Source organism: Engystomops pustulosus, chromosome 3 (genome assembly GCF_040894005.1).
Source record: "Engystomops pustulosus chromosome 3, aEngPut4.maternal, whole genome shotgun sequence".
NCBI lineage: Eukaryota > Metazoa > Chordata > Amphibia > Anura > Leptodactylidae > Engystomops > Engystomops pustulosus.
Genome location: NC_092413.1, coordinates 146,830,564 through 146,853,700, shown reverse-complemented (window position 1 = coordinate 146,853,700; position 23,137 = coordinate 146,830,564). Strand labels below are relative to the sequence as shown.

General features: G+C 39.8%; 1 protein-coding gene across 2 annotated transcripts in view; it reads left to right on the top strand.

Moving 5' to 3' along the window:
* Positions 1 to 20,584, top strand: part of ECEL1 (endothelin converting enzyme like 1) — a 65,867-nt gene extending 45,283 nt beyond the window's left edge. For both annotated transcript variants that reach the window (XM_072142478.1, XM_072142479.1), the window contains exons 11-18: positions 1,228 to 1,286; positions 1,372 to 1,423; positions 1,521 to 1,588; positions 2,096 to 2,220; positions 4,760 to 4,825; positions 5,801 to 5,896; positions 7,025 to 7,101; positions 14,463 to 20,584. In XM_072142478.1, the coding sequence (XP_071998579.1) occupies positions 1,228 to 1,286; positions 1,372 to 1,423; positions 1,521 to 1,588; positions 2,096 to 2,220; positions 4,760 to 4,825; positions 5,801 to 5,896; positions 7,025 to 7,101; positions 14,463 to 14,562 (643 nt within the window). In that variant the 3' untranslated portion in view covers positions 14,563 to 20,584. The remainder of the gene's footprint in view (positions 1 to 1,227; positions 1,287 to 1,371; positions 1,424 to 1,520; positions 1,589 to 2,095; positions 2,221 to 4,759; positions 4,826 to 5,800; positions 5,897 to 7,024; positions 7,102 to 14,462) is intronic.
* Positions 20,585 to 23,137: the final 2,553 nt, after the last annotated feature.

Here is a 23,137-nt window from a genome sequence, read left to right as displayed (position 1 = left end):
AAATCACTTTTCCCATGAGAGAAAATTCTCTATTTTATTGCTGTTTTAGCTCCTATCACTCAGTGATGGTCAGTGTAAGATTCCAGAGTGTGAGCGGAGATTCTCTAAGTAGACACATTATGATCCCTCTAGTTGTGTAAGATGCCGTGTGCTGACAATGATCAGGGTACAGGTTTATATATACTATACATATAGAAAGAGAGATGACATCTCAACTACACACACTGTCAGATCTGATGTGCCTCCCTCCCCTTCCCCTGGATAAAGACCTTAGCTGTTTGCAGCTTGTAGCTTTACTCTCCTCACACGCTGACAGGAAATCTCTGTGTGGGCTCTTCCTGGAATGTAAGGGTGGGGATGAGCTCAGTGCAAGGTCAGACAGGAGAACAATATGCCCTCCCGACCCTAAAGTCAGAAGTTTAAGAATCTGAACCATGGGCAACCAAAATTGTGTACATCAGGACTTATAGAGACAGGTTGGAATTATATCTGTGAAATGCTGTATTTTTGTTAATAACAGTGAATTAGAGAAAGTGTTATTTTGTTATCCTGAGTATATTTACGAATCTCTTGTCTTTGTGGAAAAAACCCCTTTAATGAAGTATAATAAAACATTTACTTTTATTACCTACTCTATTCATTTTTAAAATGAAAAAAAAAATCTTCCAAGGTTTAGCTTTTTAAGTTCCTAGGCTGCTAAATAACATATTAAATACCTTACGATCTTTGCACCAAGCCTAAATGGTCTAGAAGGTCAATTTCATTCAAAAACACTTCTACATAGAGGAAAACATACATATTTGGCAGACTAGCACAGATATTCATCTAATAGAACAAAAACAAGCATCTGTAAAGGCATGTGCTTTACTACCAAACTTCCACTACTGTGGAAAAGCAGAAAAGTTAGTTAGGCTAATGGGAAAGTTGCACACTGCACATACTTTTACAAGCCACCTACAAATATATCTTAAAGAACACATCAGTTTTCTATACGTGCAGTTTCTGAAATACCAAGAATCATCAGTTTGGATGGAGAAAGTTACTGTCTAACTGGCAGAAGCACACTGGGCCCCAATGCAAAATTCAGAATAGGTTTCACAGGTCTTATGTGTTTTTTAGTGTGCGTTGCTGTATGTTAGCTTTGCTAAATCTTATGCAGCATAAGACTGTCTATTTTAACTCTATTTTACCAGACTTCTTATAAATCTGCACCATAATTTTTTACAGGTGGCTTCTCCCTCCACAGGCCCTTAATGCCTACTACCTCCCAAACAAGAACCAAATGGGTGAGTAGTGAGATGCAATACCTGATATATTTTATGCTACTTCTAGCATTGTTTGTATAATGTATGCCACCTTGGTCTTCCATAGTGTTTCCTGCTGGTATCCTGCAACCTACCTTGTATGATCCATATTTTCCTCAGTAAGTGATTTCAAATTAAACCATCTGTATCTGTCCTAAAATTGCCCACATTTGCAAAAATATGTTTTAGACAATGTCACTTTTGAAATATCTACAGATCTGTAAACTATGGCGGCATAGGCACCATTATTGGGCATGAGCTCACACATGGATATGATGACTGGGGTAACTTTTTCATTTTCTCTAAGAAACATTTTCATCTTTGTCAGGGTATAGAGAAATTTAAATGTACAGTGATTTTAGAATAATACAATAATATATAAAGCAGACCATTCACTGTCAGATACTTATGGTCCAGTTAGTCTGTATGTATGATATTAAATACATTTACTCCTTCCACCTAAGTTATCAGTTATCTGATGCTAAATAGTAAGATATGATGATATCATCCATCAGCAAATCATACAATGTTGTTTAGACTGGCTCCCATGATTAGGAAATGTAGAAAATATGACTTCAGTTATAAAAGACAAAAACATCTGCTTTTGTATTTGTGTATATTTAGTGGTTTGTTAGGAGTAGTTATCAGTGACAGAAACCTATTGTACAACAATACATCTAGGTTCTAATTCCAGATAATTTTATCCCAAAATATAGATTTCATTTTTCAGATTTCATCTTATCGGTAAGTGCTGTGTTATGCTTTAGTTCTTTCTTCTTAACTCATTGTAGGAGGCCAATATGACTCATTTGGGAATCTCATCCATTGGTGGACAGAAGAATCCTATAGCAAATTCCTAAAGAAAGCAGAATGCATTGTGGATCTGTATGAAAACTTTACTGTGTACAACCAGCGGGTGAGAACACACTGCATGTCATGACTTGCCTAGAAGAGTTCAGGGTTTCAGTTGTCATAAAATATGAATTCAATTGACATCAATTGAGAATCATATGAAAGTTGTTTTAATAGGTTATTATAGTTCTAAGTAAATCAAGCATACAGTGGGTACGAAAAGCATTCCGACCTCTTTAAATTTTTCACTCTTTGTTTCATTGTAGCAAATTTGTCAGATCAAAAAAGTTTTGTTTTTTTTACTCATTTATGTACGCACCGCATCTTGACAGAAAAAAAACAGAAATGTAGATATTTTTGCTGTAATATATTAAACAAGAAAAACTGAAATATCACATGGTCATAGGGGTTCAGACCATTTGCTGTGACACTCTTGTTTAACTCACATGCTATTTCCATCTAAACTGTAATGAGAAGGTCTTCCTTATTGGAGTCCAGCTGTGTTTAATTAAACTGATGGGACTTGATTAGGAAAGGCACAGACCTGTCTATATAAGAACTCACAGTGGAAGTCAGAGCACATGCGACTTGTGAGGTGTAAGGAACTGCCCAAGGAGCTCAGAGACAGCAATCATGGGATAAGACCCTTGGTGAAAGAGGTAAAAAAGAACCCCAAGATCACTGTGGCTGGCTGAGCTCCAGAGATGCTGTAAGGAGATGGGAGAAAATTCAACAAAGTCAACTATTACTGCTGCCCTCCACCAGTCAGGGCTTTATGGCAAAGTATGACACTGGAAGCCTCTCCTCAGTCCAAGACATATGAAAGCCGCATACAGTTTGCAAAAAACACAAAAAGGACTCCCAGACTATGAGAAATAAGATTCTCTGGTCTGATGAAATGCATATTGAACTTTTTGGTGTTAATTCTAAGTGGTATGTGTGGAGAAAACCAGGCAATGCTCATCACCTGCCAAATACAATCCCAGCAGTGACACATGGTGGTGGCAGCATCCTGCTATGGGTTTGTTAGTCAGCTGCTGTGACAGGACGACTGATTGCAGTTGAAGGAAAGATGAATCCAGCAAAGCAGAGAGATATCCTGGATGTAAGTCTCTTCCAGAGTGCTCTAGACCTCAGACTGGGCCAAATGTCACCTTCCTGCAAGACAATGACCCCAAGCACACAGCTAACATAACAAAGCATTGGCTTCAGATTAACTCTGTGACTTTTCTTGACTGGCCCAGCCAGAGCCCAGAGCTAAAGCCAACTGAGTATTTCTGGAGACTTAAAAATGGCTTCCACCAACATTCACCATCCAAACTGAGGGAACTGGAAAGGATCTGCAAAGAAGAATGGCAGAGGATCCCCAAATCCAGTTGAGAAAAGCTTGTCACATCATTCCCAAGAAAACGCATATCTGTACTAGCTCAAAAGGTGCTTCTACTCAATACTGAGCAAAGGGTCTAAATTCTTATGACCATGAAATATGCCTTATTGTCATCCCTCCTCTTCCCTCACCGCTGCTCTACTCTCCACACTGCCATCTCTGTGAGCAGCTCTGAAGCCAACATTTGCAATGATATCATCATATCACGGCTGCTGGCCTAAGAATGTCTCCATGTTTCACCATTATACTGAACATGTTGAAACCAAAACATTCCTCCCACCCCTCTCCTGGTAGTCCTAGGACAGGTGAAAGGAATGAAGGTCATCGAAAGTAGGTCAGCTGATATCCGTTCTCAAGAACCGCATCTATTCTGTGGATAAAATTAAAATTAAGCAAAAGAATATCCCTGGCTGCCACCAGTTCACAGCTTGTGATTCCATGGACCACCTTCATAGTTTGTTCCTTGTCAAACATGCTCAACATCTGACACCCATTTTCCTGCTTTTAAAACATCAATAACTGTTTATTTGTTGCCAAGTACTTCAGACCCCTTAAAATAAGCAAAATTCACTTCCTCTTTCATTAGTTCAACTTTATGGTTAACTTCAGTGTCATAAACTGTGGGACATGATTAGGTCTAAAATTCTCTATAAAGTACATTTTCTGTAGCAGTGCCAATTACGAGATTGGTATAGAATTATGCGCCAGGTACCTCAAACACATGAATACAAAGCCCCTGGGGATAAGAGGATGATGCATAAAGTAGTATTATTACATCTAGCACACAAAGACAAATATTATATTTTGCGCACAGCCAGACAGTTATTAAGTTTGTCCTGGGGAGTAGATTCCATGTATATTCATGGCTTACTAGCAATGCAATGTATTGTAAATCGTCACACAGCAAGTTATACAGTTATAGGTTTAGCAATCTATACATTTGCCTGAAGAGTAATTCTAGTATTTTAATATATTACAATAAGGTTAGCATAGCCAGATTTGTAATCTCACAATAAATATACATATGGTTTAATGTTCCCGGGTATGATTGTTGTGTTCTGTGCAGGATAAATGGAGAAAATCCAATCCTGGGTCCATCAGTTACATTACTTATCATCTAAGATGTTTGTTGCTGTGTGTGGAATCAGTAGACAGATTGGAATCATTGCAATCCTTCTTTCTAAAAAGTAATAAAATGCTGTTGTATGTTTTCCAGGTAAATGGAAGACTAACTATGGGAGAGAATATTGCAGATATGGGTGGCCTTAAATTAGCATATTATGTAAGTATGTTATGTTTCAGAATATATCCCCCTTGACATTGTCATAATTGCTATAATATTTAATGTTAATGCAGAGTTATTGTGTCTCCTTTGGCTGGCTATCACAGTGTTTGTTACTTTAACATCTTGCTTCTTCAGCCAGTTTTGGCCTTAAAGGAACCCTACCTTGAGGAATCTACCATCAGAAGTAGATCCGATGGAGATTCCTCCTGCTTGCCTCTGCCCTAATCTGTAATTTAATAATACTGGAACCTAATCTAACTTGATAAAAACTTTATTTTAGTAATATGTAAATTAAATGCAGATGCTACTTTGGAGTGTACTAGCCTTAGCTCCCAGTGCCCAGCCAGTTCTGTTTCTATGGGAATGTGTAATGTTTGGAACTTATACGTTGTTCATTTATTTTAAAAATGTTTTAAACTTTTTTTTCACTTTTTTTCTACTTTATGCACAATTGGCTTCAACCAGTGATGCTCTGATTGCTGGTTCAAGTCCAACACACACAAGCAAGCAAGCAGACACATGACCAGACAATTTACAGTCAGTTTCCCCTTTCACATAACCATGGCATGTAAGGGGTTAACACCTGCAATGAGAGGCAGTGCTGATCGCAAGTGTTAAAGTGTGGTGTCAGCTGTGATATAGAGCTGACACCTGCTGCTTCTTCTTCTAGATGCTGGACATAAATGTACATCTGTCTGCAGTAAGTTACTTGCAAAATGGAGCCAAGGGGTTAATTTTTAGTTTTATGTTCATCAATTACTGTTATGTAATTATTGTTTTGAAATGTATTATTGACTGATATCCTGTTTATCTAGAGAAGCAAATGTATTGATCTGCTCAATTGCTGTGTCCTGTCAAAATACATCAATGAAAAAACCTATGATAAATGAACACTTTTTTTTGTCATATTTGCACTATCCAATGTTTACTCAACAAAAACAGGTTTTTACAGTTTACAGCTTTCTTTTTTAGGCATACCAGAAGTGGGTTAGAGAAAATGGTCCAGAACGTCCATTACCTCGCCTGAAATACACTCACGACCAGCTGTTTTTTATTGCATTCGCACAGGTTAGAAATATACACTTATTTATTTTTCCTGTTTTATGTTTAGATTTTGTATTATTTTTGAGAGCAAAATTATAAAAATACTTTATTCATTAATTCAAAACATTATCTACTCATTCATAAGAGTCTGACTCTGCTTCCCACTAATCTCACTAAAGGTAAAGGCCTCTTCTATACATGGCCATGGCAGAGGTCACTCAACTCCAAATACGGACTGGGCCCCACTTGGCAGACCCTGTAGCAGCCACTATTACAGAGGTGGTCCGCCTGTGACATAAATACAGTAGAGATAGATAGTGTTATCCCTTCCTCATATCACACATTAATGATTTGACAGAAGCCCATGAGTATATGAAAACAAATTCTCACCACTGTACCAGAGCTGCACATATACACTACCGCTCAAAAGTTTGAGGTCACACGGACAGTTTTGTGTTTTCCATGAAAATGCATACTTTTATTGTTTAAATGAGTTGCAAAATGAATAGAAAATGTAGTCCAGACATTGACAAGGTTTCATTTGAAATAATAATTTTTCTCTTTAAACTTTGCTTTTGTCAAAAAAAAAATTCCCTTTGCTGCAATTCCAGCATTTCGGACCTTTGGCATTCTAGTTGTTAATTTGCCGAGGTAATCTGAAGAAATGTCTCCCCATGCTTCCAGAAGTCCCTCCCACAAATTGGATCGGCTTGATGGACACTTTTTGAGTACCATAGGGTCAAGCTGCTCCCACAACAGCTTAATGGGGTTGAGATCTGGTGACTGGACTGGCCCCTCCATTACAGATAGAATGCCAGGTGCCTGCTTCTTCCCTAAATACCTCATGCATAAGTATCCATATTCCACTAAGTCCAATCATTCTAAAAAATAACAAAAACGTAAGTCCTCCTATGGGCAGCATAACTGCTTCCTACACACATCATGTAACACAACGCCTGTGTCCCCAGTGAGAGCTTAGTATAGCCAAACACAATGAACGGGACAACAATCTCAGGAACCAGACTCTCATTGATTGAAATTCTGATGCTTTTTCTGATGTGTATATTCATAATGTTGGGTATTATTTGGTTATTGTGATTATCAAGCAAAAATAAGAAATGAATAAGTTTATTTTAAACATTCTTTTTCTAGAACTGGTGTATAAAGAGAAGGTCCCAGTCTATATACCTGCAAGTCTTGACTGATAAACACGCTCCTGAACATTACCGGTATGACTAATACACAATTACAGTAATCATTGATTTCATGCCTGGAAAGTGAACGCATCCCACTGAATGTGTCGTCTCCTTATAATGTCACAGATTACTCACATTATTTTATTGCTACTTGCAAAAGGTTTATCAAAACATCAGTGATTACGATGATTCCACTCCCACAATAATTGCCATGAGAAATGTTTATAAAAAGCAACAGGGGAAGATCAACTAAGCAAAATGTGCCAGAAGTTTGACATAATTTGAGGGAAAATAATATTCCTTAAAAGGGGCACTTGACTTAGCAGGGAAATAAAAAATCCAAACAAAGCAAAATGAAGAAGCCTTGATCCAAATTAGAAAAATATAATAATAATTCCTTCAATTATATAGCGCACACAGATTACACAGCACTGCACAGAGCTTGTATATAAATCTCTCAATCTTTATTTAATTTCACATATACCGTATTTTTTGGACTATAAGACGCACATTTTTTCCCCAGAAGATGGAGAAAAAACAGTGGTGCGTCTTATAGTCCGAATGTAGATGTGCCCGCGTGTCAGCCCTCCACTGCAGGAGGGAATGGAGGACGGCACATGGCAGTAAGCGCAGGGGCAGTGCTGAGCTCCGCTCCACACAGTGTACACTGGCTGTGACATCCACTTCCAGGTTATCTGATGAAGGGAAGCAGAAGCCACGCCCCCTCAGCACGGAGCTCTCACCGTGACTGATGCCGGACAGGTCACTGTCTTCTCCCAGAGTTCCAGCTGCTGGTGCTGCAGGGGCATCAGATAACACTAAAGATGGGACAGGAAATGTGACCAGTACTGGAGTCTCTGCTCCTGTGCCTGCTGTGCTGTTCTCACAGGTGTGTGAAACTGAACAATTCCCAAACAGTGCTTGTGCAAGGTCACAGGAGCTTACAGTCTATATCACCTCCTGTGTCCTCCTCCTCATAGATTGTAAGCTCTTGTGTTCATTGTTCAAGCATTGTCACCTCCTGTCCCCTCCTCCTCATAGATTGTAAGCTCTTGTGTTCATTGTTCAAGCATTGTCACCTCCTGTCCCCTCATCCTCATAGATTGTAAGCTCTTGTGGCCATTGTACAAGCATTGTCACCTCCTGTCCCCTCCTCCTCATAGATTGCAAGCTCTTGTGGCCATTGTACAAGCACTGTCCCCTCCTGTACCCTCCTCCTCATAGATTGTAAGCTCTTGTGGCCATTGTACAAGCATTGTCACCTCCTGTCCCCTCCTCCTCATAGATTGTAAGCTCTTGTGACCATTGTCACATATACTCATACCTATACAGCCCTGGTAACTCTTGAGACCCCCTGACTAGGTGTCAGCATAATTCTATCTAAAGAGCTGTAATTCCCATCACTAATTCTGCCCCCAACACTGGTTTGCTGAGCTTGCTGCTAGCCAAGCCCTAGCCAATTAGTGTTGGGTCAAAGGAACAACACTCCCCCGACCACCAAGTGTTCTGTATAGAGCTGAATCTGACAGAACACTTGTAGTGTCGGCACCGGAGTCATCCTTCAGCACCAGGTAACAGTGTCCCATAAAATGTCCCCTAATAAAGTCTCCCCATTTATTCTCCCCGAACACAGTACACTATTATAACTTCACCAAATGTCACACAATGACCCCTAATAAAAGTATCCCCTACACAGTCCCTTTAGGCTACATTCACATGAATGTGTGCCCCCGTACGTAGCACGGCGGGCACACGATGCCCGGGAGAGGAGGGGGTGAGGGCTGCTCGCCTACCCCTCTCCAAAGAGAAACATGGCTGCACCACCCCGTATGGCGCTGTTACTTTACTGTTACTTTATTAAATGTTTTAGCACACTATTTGGGGGGAAAAAAAAATTCTTATTTTTCCACCTCTAAAACCTAGGTGCGTCTTATGGTCCATTGCGTCTTATAGTCCGAAAAATATGGTAGTAGCAAAAATATAATAGTACGTAATACAAAGAACGAGAAAGAGACAGACTAATAATGCCAGATGTAATGGTAGCAAAATTACAGAACACAATCCTGACTACTCCTACCCTGTATAGAGGGGTGTACCCAGAGTCTCTGCTGCCTGAGGCGAATTATAGAAACAGGCCCCACTCACAAAAGGTCAAGGAGTTATATACTGTGCTTAGTGGTAATAATGAATTGGGGAACCTACGGATCACAGAATATCTAGAGAAGCCAGTGACACATGCTCCCCGCCCGATAATGTGCCATTTCCAGCAGCCCTTAGTCTAAAATGCCCCCTTTCCTGCAGCCCCTCCTCATAGTGTTCCCTTTTCTGTTGTTTGTCTAAAAAGAAAGGTCTACCGAAAAGGGGACACTATAATACACCTATTTCTATAGCCCCAAACATCTAAGATGTCACAGATCTGTACCATCTATAATGTCTATATACATACTGTATGTATACATACTATTATACATACTGTATATACATACTATTATACATACTTTATATACCTACTATACATACTACTATATATACTGTATATATAAATACTACTATACATACTATATATATAAATACTACTATACATACTGTATATATGCATACTACTATATATACTGTATATTTTTACTATTATATATACTGTATATACATACTACTATACATACTGTATATATACATACTACTACACTACTACCATATACTGTATATACATGCTACTATACATACTGTATATATTCATACTACTATACATACAATATATTCATACTACTATACATACTGTATATATACATACTACTATACATACTGTATATATAAATACTACTATACATACTATATATATAAATACTACTATACATACTGTATATATGCATACTACTATATATACTGTATATTTTTACTATTATATATACTGTATATACATACTACTATACATACTGTATATATACATACTACTACACTACTACCATATCCTGTATATACATGCTACTATACATACTGTATATATTCATACTACTATACATACAATATATTCATACTACTATACATACTGTATATATACATACTACTATACATACTGTATATATAAATACTACTATACATACTGTATATATGCATACTACTATATATACTGTATATTTTTACTATTATATATACTGTATATACATACTACTATACATACTGTATATATACATACTACTATACTACTACCATATACTGTATATACATGCTACTATACATACTGTATATATTCATACTACTATACATACAATATATTCATACTACTATACATACTGTATATATACATACTACTATACATACTGTATATATAAATACTACTATACATGCTGTATATACATACTACCATACATACTGTATATATACATACTACTATACATACTGTATATATACATACTACTATAAATTCTGTATATATACATACTACTATACCTAAGTGTACTACTATACATACATACTACTATATATACTGTATATACATACTACTATAAATTCAGTATATATATACATACTACTATACCTAAGTGTACTACTATACATACATACTACTATATATACTGTATATACATACTACTATACATACTACTATACATACTGTATATAAACATACTACTATAAATTCGGTATATATACATACTATTATACATACTGTATATACATTCTACTATACATACTGTATATATACATACTACATTCTACTATACATACTGTATATACCTACTACTATACATACTGTATATATACATAGTACTATACATACTATATATACATACTACTACACATACTGTACATATACATACTACTATACATTCTGTATATATACACACTGTATATACATTCTGTATATATACATACTGTATATACTTACTACTATACATACTGTATATACCCAAGTATAAGCCAAGGCCCCTAATTATTCCACAAGAAAAATGGAAAAACTTATTGATTGGAGTATAAGCCTAGGAAGGGAAATAAAGCCGCTCATTAATAAAATGTCTACAGAAGAGTTCCCCCTTGAATGTAATGTCCACAGCAGAGTCCCCTTTTAATGAAATGTCCACTGCAGAGTTCCCCCTTTAATGTTATGTCCATGGCAGGGCCTTCCTTTAATGAAATCTCCACAACGGCGACCCCCTTGAATGTTATGTCAACAGCAGAGTCCCCCTTTAATGTTATGTTCGGTGCAGAACCCCCCCTTTAATGTAATGTCCACTGTGAAGCCCCCCTTTAATGTAATGTCCACTGCAGAACCCCCCCTTTAATGTAATGTCCACTGTGAAGCCCCCCTTTAATGTAATGTCTACTGCAGAGACCCCCTTTTATGTAATGTCCCCAGCAGAGTCCCCCCTTAAATGAAATGTTTCCCGCAGAGTCCCCTCTTTAATGTAATGTCCCCTGCAGAGTCACCCATTTAATGTAATGTCTCTTGCAGAGCCCCACTTTAATGTATTGTGCCATGTAAAGCCCCCCTTTAATGAAATGTATCCTGCAGATTCCACCTGTAATGCAACGTCCCCTGCAGAGTCCCATCTTTAATTAAATGTATCCTGTAGATTCCACCTGTAATGTAACGTTCCCTGCAGGACTCCTCTTTAATGTAATTTTCTTCTGCAGAGCTGCACTTTAATGTAATGTCCACTGCAAAGCCCTCCCCTTTAATGCAACATCCCCTGCAGAGCCCCCCTTTAATGTAATGTCCTCTGCAGAGCCCTTCCCTTTAATGTAATGTCCCCTGCAGAGCCATCCCCTTTAATGTTATGTCCTTTGCAGAACCCTCCCCTTTAATGTTATGTCCTCTGCAGAGTCCCCTCCCCCTTTAATTAAATATCCATAGCAGGGCCCCTGAAAAAAAAACCACAATATCCTCACCTTCTGCTTCTTCTCTCCGCGTCTCTGTCTTATAATAATAATTCTTTATTTATATAGCGCACACAGATTACGCAGCGCTGCACAAGCATGACAAATTGGTCCCTGTCCCCATGGGGTTCACAATCTAAACAACCTAACAGTATGTTTTAGAGTGTGGGAGGAAACCGGAGTACCTGGAGGAAACCCATGCAAACACGGAGAGAACATACAAACTCTTTGCAGATGTTGACCTGTTTGGGATTCGAACCCAGGACCCCAGTGCTGCAAGGCAGAATTGCTACTCACTGTCTTCTTCCCGGCCCGCGAGCGCGCAACTATAACATCACCCGCATGACGTCATGATTTGTGCGCCAAGGTCAGAAAGAAGACGGGCCCGTGGAGAGAATAAGCCGAAGGTGAGGATAACATGCAAATTCACTGGCCTAGGTCCGGGTCGCAGCCAGATAGTATTTTACAGAGGGGGGCAGCGCTGCCCCAAGATGCTGCCCCCTCCATCAAGCACCAGTGCTGCCACCCTGAGGTGAGTTTCTCAAGTCGCCTTATGGCTGGGGCGCCCCTGCCTTTATAGCATTCTAAATCAAGTCATACATAACATTGTATGCTATAATCTCATAAGGAAGGATTGCAATTGGATAAAACCATATGTCAACTGATTTCTGTCTGACTTTGCAGTGAAAAGAACATGCAAACTGCTTGCACATGCGTTTAGAAAGTGTATGCGCCATGGCTGCACTGTGTCCGCTGCGCCACAAATGGTGCCTGGTGCATGTTAAAGCTGCACTTCCCAAACACTGTAGGGTGCACAAGATTATTATTGTACGCCAGTATTCACTCTGCACACTCGTAAGGAAAACAGCACATAGTGAAAATTGCACTACTCTTGTTAAATGTGGACCAATGGGGGTCATTTACTAAGGGCACGATTCGCGTTTTCCCGACGTGTTACCCGAATATTTCCGATTTGCGCCGATTGTACCTGAATTGCCCCGGGATTTTGGCGATCGGATTGTGGCGCATCGGCGCCGGCATGCGCGCGACGGACATCGGGGGCGTGGCCAAACGAAAACCCGACGTATTCGGAAAAACCGCCGCATTTAAGAACTGAAAATGTGTTGCTCGGGACGCGCTTACCTTCACTCAGCCCGAGCCGGTGAACTCTGGCGCGTTCAGATGCTTTTCAGCGCAGCAGCGCCAACTGGTGGACGGCGGAGGAACTGCCTTATTAAATCCCGGCCGGACCCGAATACAGCGCAGAGAACGCGCCGCTGGATCGCGAATGGACCGGGTAAGTAAATCTGCCCCAATGTCTTAATATCTATAGTACACTTGAGGTGTAACAAAACTTCATAGGCAATATAAATATGTATTTGATGGAAATGCTAAAATGTATTGAAGTCAGTGAGGTTGTCTTGCATGTTACTTGCAAATAATACATTTTACTCTGTAGGTATTCTGTATGTTGTCTCAGCTACGAAATTGCTGTGGCTTCATTTAAAGTGGGCATAGTCTAAGTTGCCACACCATGCCCTTAAAAAAATATTGCTTGTGCCTTGTTTATCTAAACAGTAAACCAAAAGTCAATTTCTCTATGCATGTCTATGAAAACATGATTCTAATACAAACCTACAGGTGCTGGTCACAATGGTCCACATTTATTAAAGTCCCTGCACCAGTTTTTTGTCTGACTTTGCACATTCTTTTTAGTGTCAAATGCCTGCACATGTATTTATAAAGTGACTATACCTGACACAACACTATATTCTGCACTGAAAATGGCATTCCTGTGCACAGTCGGACCGTGCGACACATATATTATGCATTGTCCAACAGAATTGTGTTGCACACTCTAATTTAAAGGTGCACCAAAAGATGTTGGAGCAGTGCGGGGAGTGCCAGATTCACAAAGAACATCCGCCACAATTCATGAATCTGGCGCACTCTACACACTATACTAGATGCAGTTTGCACTGTTTTTGTGTGGGCCAATGTGTGGAGATAGGATATCAGGTCATTTACAATATACATCTATTAAAATTTCTGCATCACTTTCTTAAAATGTAAAGTAAATCCTTTTGCTTCAGGAATGTCTTCTACCTCATCCAGCAGTCATTGCTGGATATGGACATTAGAAATCACATGACCCTCCATCTCCGTTCATTGTATGGACAGAAGTAGCTGGCTAATGTTGTAACAGGCAATTTTTACCTTACATTTCAAGAAAGAGATGTAGAACATTTAAAGGGTGTGAATTAATAATTTACCCAGTAACCTGCTCCCCACATATTACAAAAATACAATTGTATTGTAAAGTGGCCAACCCCTTTAAGATCTGCAGGATTAAGAATGTTGCCATTCTATACCTCTCAGTAATGGAACAGAGACTGCAAGTAAGGTTTGAACACAACCTCACATGTTTGTTCACCTTGTAACCATCATTACCTTACATTGTTGCTCTACAAAATTGAGGTCTGTTATGTTAGTGTCTCACCAGCTCTGTCTACTTCTTTTAGGGTTATGGGCAGCGTCTCACAGTTTGAAGAATTTGGAAGAGTATTCCACTGTCCAAGAAATTCCCCCATGAATCCGGTTCAGAAATGTTCAGTGTGGTGATCCGAAGAGGGATTAGCGAATATTAGCTCCACCACAGCACAAATGCTCCTTGTGCCTAAAACAGGAGAAGAATGTCTAAGTGTGCCTTCTGTACTGACTAACGGCTACTGAGCCCCTGACCCCCTGAAGTATATGACCATTGATGTACACAGAAAATCAGTATCAAAATAGCATCTTAATATCTTGCGATTTCTTGTGGAAAAAACTATTCCCACAAGTGATTCGGGCCAAGTAACTCGCACAGCAGTGAAAAGATGGTGTGTTTTCTACTTTACCTGTTGGTTCAATGACCTTGTTGGAAACTGGAAACCTTTAATAATGGATTGTCCTGTAACCCAACATCAGAAGCTGAGGCCAGAAATATACTACTAAGAGTCCTTGGCTTTCCCACCAGAACAAATAGCGGGTAGCAAGAGGGTCATAGCCACCCTCTAAGGAGAAAACGAAGTCTATGAGTTGATTGAGCACTTTACACCCAGAATTTTCCTACATTTCCACTGATGGTAACCACACTGTTTGCATATGTGTAGTGTAGTGTGCCATGTCTCTTCATATCAGCAAAAGAAAGACTCCACCATGTGATGGTGACATGTAACATCTAAAAAGCCTATTTTTATTTACTTGAAGAATAAACATTTACTTTCTATGATATTCATATGAGTGAATGATATGTTGCAGAAATGTAAACCACAATGTGTTTTCTAGCTACTATAAAGAGCATGTTATTGTAGTCATTTTCATCTTTGGGGAGAGAAAAAGGGAGTTTTAGATATATTTTATACAGATAAACCAGCAGCATTATGGTTTCTAAGTCATAATAAGACACCAGCATATTCTATGTATCCGTAAAAAAAAAAATATAGAGATATTTTGGCCCGGGAGGTTATCACGCAGTTATATGTCAGGCAGCTCTTGATAAATTTCCCCAACTGTATATATTTTTAATTACATTGGAGCTCATTTACTAAGGGTCAGCGGACCACGATTCTGTCGGGTTTCCCAAATATTTCCGATTTGCGCCGAATTGCCCCGGGTTTTTGTCACACACGATCGGGTTTCGGCACTGGCTTGCATGTCACAGAAATCAGGGGGAGAGCCGTCGGACAACCCGACGGATTCAGACAAACTGCGGAATTTAAAAAGGAAATTGTGTCGCAAGATCAGCACTCACATGCACCAGGAAGAAGAAGGTGAATTCCAGCGGACCTCAGCGCAGAAACCACACATGCAGGAAATTGGACGCACGACCTTAGTGAATCGCGGGAGACCCGAATCCTTGTCGGACAACGCACCACAGGATTGCGACAGGACCAGGTAAGTAAATCTGCCCCACTGGGGCACATTTACTTATCCGGTAAGGATTCGGGTATGCCGCGATTCACTAAGATCGTGCACTCCAGTTCCTGCATCCGTCCCTTCTGGGCCAAGGTCCGCCGGAGTTCACCTGTTCCTTCCCGATGCATGTAAGCGCGTGTCTTGCGACACATTTCTAAATGTTAAATCCTGCGCTTTGTCTGAATCCTTTGGGCTGTCCGATGGCCCGTCCCCGATCTCTGTTGCGTGCACGTTGGCGCCAATGCGCCAAAATCCCGGAGCAATTCGGAACAAAACATAAATCATCGGGAAACCTGGCGAAAATGCGTCCGACGGACCCTTAGTAAATGAGCCTCAGTGTGTCAATAGATCCATTGATGTTCACTCAGATGTTTTCACCATATTAGTTGGCCATGAAATGTTGTATGTTATTAAAGAATTGCCTCAAAGCTACACAATATACAGTAATAATATGCACTTTGTGGACAGGTTGGATTTGAAGTGATCTAGTAGTCGGCATACAGTATATATGGAACACAATCGGAATATATACTTTGTTTTATTAAAGCAATGCAGTCAAGAATTAAATGCAACTATGATATTCTTCATAACCATGCTTCCCAATGTTCCCCTACATTATTAGCTAACATACCGTTTTTTTTTAACTTTTTCTTAGCATCTACTTGTTCTATTATGTCATTATTATCATTAACTATATTATTCCTCTCTATGTTCTAGAACATACGTTATATGACTCAATGTGGCATCATTATAGGTATCATCATCCTCTCCTAATACCATTACTTGATTATCTATACTAATTATTGTCCTCTCTATATAGCAGTATGTCATTAACTTCACTATAAAATGTCACTGCCCTTCTGTGTTCCATTTAATTGATATCTTATAGTGAACATCATTAACATGAGTTTTAATGGGTGTAATATACACTTAGTATGCGAAGAGTCTGGAAGCAGCTTGCTTTATCCAAAATCTTGTACATGAGGTCACAAATGAAAGACATAGCAGGAAATGAATATAAACACAACTCATCAGAAATGACTGATCATGTGAAAAGTCTGTGGCAAAAGCAGTGACGACCAGAGGGCAGGTGATAGATTTTTGAAATCTTGAACACCCCTTGAAATAAAAGCTGGCCTGGTAATGATGGTTATCACTATGAATCCAGCTTCAGAAACAACAAGTGACTAGCTGAATGGGGAAACTGTGGTTGGCTAAATGTAGTATTACCCTTTAATTCTGGGATTTAAAGGGCACACGTCAGGCACAAGCCTACCAGTTCTCCTGAAGATTTGTGTATTAAGATCAGGAGCACAGTTCTTAATATACCTGATTAATACAGTTAATACGTTTTTAGTTGTACCTTACATTCATATATTAATCTGTTCTTCCAGATCATATTGCTGCTTTTTTTGTAATTATTCCCAGTACATTTGTATTATCTTTATTTGCACTTTATTATATACTACTTGTGATATACTACTCTGTCTATTACTTTACCTGCAGCTTATACTGTATATATAGAATGTTTTGCTTTAACTGACTCTTGAACCTTTTAGCACATTTTTCACAAATACAGCCAGTTTTTTACATTGAGCCCAATTAACTAAATGCCAATCTTCTTTTAGCTAAAAATGTTTTCCTCATATTCACATAAAATCAACTTTGATCTCTTACCTGGCATACAGCTGCAAGTCAGAGGGTGTATGGCATCCTCAACCCATTCTAGCGGCTTCTTTCCATGCCTCATGCTTCTCTCCATCCAGCACATCGTGTCATGTGAACAGGGTGATGTCATCTAAGGTCCTTTACCCCGTAACATTTGTAACATCTACCTCATGTATACGATGAAATCACAGCATGCCTTCTTGACTTCTAGTTGTCCCAATACCTCTATGGACACATACTATGATTTCATGTGATCAGATACATACATGGGGTGGAATTTGAAAATGACCATCACAATGGTCACATGACATGAAGTGCTGAATGATGTTTCAGAGTTCTCTCTAATCATTGCAGCAAGGCACTTTGTAAAGCATTTGACACAGTATTTACTAAAGTACCCTAAGTACTAGTAGAAGTGAGACCTGTCAATGAGACCCTGTCAGTAATATAATTCGACTCACATCAAGTGAGTTGCATATAAGTTTACAAATTATTTTTTTTTTACATTGCAGCCATGGAAAGGAGCCACTTAGGGATAAGGCCAATGCTTTTTTGTCCAAGATCCTATCCCCATTATCTGTTTGTAGACCTTCCAGATTTTTTGCATCAATACTAGTGTTGGGTATCGACTCCCTTTATTCCCCAATTTACCCGCCTCTAATACAGCCACTGGATCCAACGCTCCCCCATAATGCCTAACTACCACCGGGCACCAGGACTCCTCACCCGGTCTCTCCCATCCTCCGAAGTGCTGGCATTGAGCTGCCATATAATATGCCCACGCATCCGGGACTGCCAACCCCCCTCTATGCTTAGGTAATTGCAGTTTCTCTAATTTTATTCTAGGCACACCCTGCTTCCAAATTAAATCCCGAAACAGGCTATGGATCTTTTTGAACCAAAATTTCGGTATCCACACCGGAGCATTATGTAAAATATATAAAAATTGTGGCATTAAGATCATCTTAATTAAATTTGCCCGACCTAGGGCCGATATAGGTAATTTATTCCATACCTGGACCCTAGAGCGTGCCTCCTTTAGCAGTGGCACTAAATTCAACTCAACGTAATCCGATATGTTCCTAGTAACCCGGATTCCCAAATATTTAAATTCCTCCACCACTGGAATTTCCCCCACCTGCAGCAGTTCCGGACAGTTGCTGGATAGAGGAAGCAACGCCGATTTCGGCCAATTAATCCGGATACCGGAGAAGCTCCCAAAGTGCTCCAGCACCTCCATTATTATTGGCATTGCCGTCTGCGCCTCCGCCAAGAATAAAAGGACATCGTCCGCATACAGTGCAATCCTTTCTTCCCCCCCTGTATAACTGAACCCTTTCAAGGCTGGATGTTGTCGGACTATGCAAGCCAGGGGCTCAATAGCAAGAGCAAACAAAAGGGGCGATAGGGGGCACCCCTGCCTTGTACCTCTCTGTAACTGAAATTGTTCCGAGACCCCCCCGTTCGCCCTCACATTCGCCACCGGTGATTTATATAGCAACCGGACCCACTGTATGAAATTGGGACCAAACCCTAGCTTTTCTAATACTGCCCATAAGTACTCCCATTCTATACTATCAAAAGCCTTGGCGGCATCTAGTGACAGGCCAATGCTTTTTAATCAAAGCTTTTATGAAGTATTTATTTTGGGTGGGTTTCTTTTAATGGCAGGATCCCTTTAAGGGTATATTCATCCATGATTTCCATTATTTCAAAAGATGCCACAGGTGTTACAATATATATCTCATTATATCTATACAGAAGCTTAATCAAAAAAACATTTTTTAATCCAGCTAAAGTATTCCTATTGGTGCAAGATGGGGGCATCTAGCACACCATAATGTTATCAGTTGTGTCTGGCTCCAGACACACTCATAAAACTGCTGGCTACACACTACTATTATATGTGAACACATGCTAACGTGTAGTCTATGTTTCTCTTTATCATATTGAGTCATTACATGGACATTTTATACCTTCTCTTACACATAAATGTGAAGATATTCTGACATGGAGGTATATCTGACATGGAATATATTCAATTACTACAGAGATGTCTTATGGACTTTACCAAACTGGAATGTATCTGCTATATTGAGTGTTTTGCACAGCACCACAAATAAAGTATAAAAAAAACTTGTATCATGATATAAAAAAATGAACAAATGCTAAAAACAAGAAGTCCATTATAAAAGAATGTAAAAAATGTGCTAGCTCTGTCTAAATCACCGGGACATTGCAGTGGCTAAAACATAGATTAATGAAGATTGGGATAGTAATAGACTTTGCCCGTCCACCATGTTGCTTGATTTTAACAAATGTTTATTTTTTAATGTACTAATAAAAGTTAGACTTTACAGGCAGTCCCCGGGTTACATACAAGATAGGGTCTGTAGGTTTGTTCTTAAGTTGAATTTGTATGTAAGTTGGAACTGTATATTTTATCATTGTAATCCCAGCCAGAACTTTTTTGGTCTCTGTGACAATTGGATTTTAAAAATGTTGGCTTGTCATAAGAACCAGGAATAACAATAAAGCTTCATTACAGACACCTGTGATAACTGTTACAGCTGTTTATTGTAGCCTAGGACTAAAGTACAATAAATTACCAATATCCAGTGGTCCGTTTGTAACTAGGGGTCGTATGTAAGTCGGGACCGCCTGTATATTTATGCCACTAATTTGTGGTACTGTACAAAAATTGCAAACTCATTAAAGGGAGGGATTTGTTTACTAGGAGAGTTAAACCTTCCAATAAGTTGTCAATATATTTTCCACTGGAATTGATTTAGTAAAATATTCCTTAGTGGAACGTGATTTCTATGTTGAGAAATGTGTGTATATACCTGAACTATCCAATATTTGCAATGAATGATGTCTCATCTGTGTCACCATGCGCACTGTATTAGGTATCTTCTGCATTGTTACGATAAGAGTTGTAAAGTACAGTATGGGTGACCCCACTGCGATCCAGGATGCATGATTGTATAACCTACAGTTTGTGTACATAGGGATTAAATAATAAAGTTTTATATTTTTGAACTCTCTGTTTAAAATATTTTCTGTTTGTGCATCATGTTGTAGTTGAACAGAGCCCTGTTCCGTTAAAGGTACTGCTTCTGATACAATGCCTTTCTATGGTGCCGCATCAGAAGGTGATTACAAGACCTAGCATCCTGCTGGTGCCAGGCTGGGCACATCGGTGTCAAACATGGACATCTTTGAGCCACCAGCCTAAGAGAAAGCTTCCTTTGTGATTCCCTTGCTCCTGTGTTCCTTTCTTGCGTTGATCTCCTGTCGTGACCCCGGGCCTGACCTGTGACCTTGCATCTCTGCTGCCTGCCCTGACTACCTGCCTGTGTCTGACTCTGAGTCTGAATCTGTACCTCGACCTTGGCTGCCACCACGGCTAATCACACCTGTGGAACGACCTGGTGACGCTTTTCGACGGGCTCTGGTGAAGACTAGGTGCCACTTAGATTCCATTTCCAGGTGTTTCGCTAGTACTATCTCCCGCGGTGGTCCAGGGGGTCCACTGACCTCAAACCCTGACAGTATCCACATATCTACAGTGAAAAATTGCCCCGCAACTCACTATCTAGCAACCTGGGAAATATGCAAATACATTTTCTAAGATGGGAAATCGAAAACAATGCCTTCTTTTACAACCTTGAAAGGCAGCCCCCATAACACCGGACACAAAAGTAAAATAAAATGATAGAATATGACGATGCCAGGTCTTTTATTAAATGTTTAATATTAAGACATAACTAAACTATGCAAATTTGTTATCTCTGCGATAGTACTGAGCCAAAGAATAAAGAGGAGGTGTCATCTCGACTGTATATAAAAGTAAAGGCCATCAGAATATGACACACCTGTATTTATTTGCTAATTTCACCACATTTGTAATTTTTTTCAGTTTCTCAGTCACAGAATATTAAACGATGCAACTAGAAAGTGCAATTTGTCTTGCAAATAAAAAGTCCTCATAGAGCCTTTTAAAGTGAAAAATCAAAAAGATACAGCTTCTTACGATCACAGACGGAAAGGAAGATGTCAGGGTTAGTCCATTAGTAGGTGATGGGAAGACAAGAGGTTCAGTCCTAGGTCCCATGTACACAATGCTAGCACATATCCCCATTGTCTTCAATGGGCCATGGATTTGCTCCTGGTCATGGTCATGAGATGTCACACAGGTGCAATCAGAGAGTTGTCAGACCTATGTGATACTAATGAGCACCTTTTACAAGAAGTAAACATAGAAGCTAATATAATGGCCCAGTCGGTAGGGTCTTTACGAAATAATGTGCTCCCATAAGGCTCCATGTGTCCCATGGAACCTGATCACCTCTGTGATTGATGCCATCTACTGTGAATAACTGGTAATGCAGCTGTAATGTTTTATCTGCCTGCAAGGAGGGTTTACTTGTTAACCAATTATACCCAATGTTTCATCATTGTCAATCCTGTTCTGCCCTGAGGTTTCTAATTGGTGGATACCTGGAACCCCACCCAGAGTGGAAGTTAACTGATACCCCTCCTGGCTGGTGTTCCAGAGAGTTAACTAAGTTCTGAGAGGGAGACTTCTCTAGATCCTTTCCTACAGATGCAAAGCAGAGAGAGCTGCCTGCTGTTGCTGTCTCCATCCAAGGGCAATCTCCCTCCATCAGGTTCCCCGTACAGAGCCTGACCTAAACTTGCTGCCCCAGAAGCTTCTCCCACCCCAAGTTCCTGAATCTTGGCTTTGAACTTTTATACCAGATTGCATCCAACCAGCTACTTCAAAAGGACCACTACCTTAGCCTATGGGTGGCCCCTCCTCCCTCCATAGAGAATAGCGGCACACGGTCACACACACACGCCGACAGATAGAGCATGCTCTATCTTTTTGCGGTGTGTGGCCCGGATCGTATCTGCACCGTGCCGCTATTGCCGTCTGTGGGGACGTACATGTGAATGAGCCCTATTACTGTTGCTATATTGAAGTCTTGGAATAAAGGGACAGTGAGCTTAATGTTCTTCACCTTGTCTCCACGTGTGATCCCTGACTGCCCCTAATATCTTGGGCCTCCCCTCTACCATCTACCTGGGGATTCCTACATCACACCTACACTTGGAGTGCCCAAGGGGGAACCTCCTTCCTATAGCGGCTTCCCCCTCCTCTTGCATTCCATCACGGGCCCTGCTTGGTATGGATTAGGCCTGTTCCACCTGGACCAAGCTCCATAACTGTAAATCGAACCTGAAGCCCCTCAGGGTCATTTGCATAATTTGAAATCCTTTTTTGCGAAAACAAGGTCATAAGAAGCTAAAAGAAGATCAGATCCTGCCATAGAGGCACAAATCAGCATGTAAGTGTGTTTAGTTTACAGTCCTTCATCGTGGTGGTAGATTTCTTTTCATGATCTACTTGTATGTGCCCATTGTCAAGATCTGGTCAGGATTTTGCATATTTTAAAGCCAAAACCAGGAATCATCCAAAACATGTAACATATGCAGAACTTCCATTATGACTTTTTCGTACGTAGATTTCACATGTGGTTTTAACTTAAATTTACTTAAGCAAACT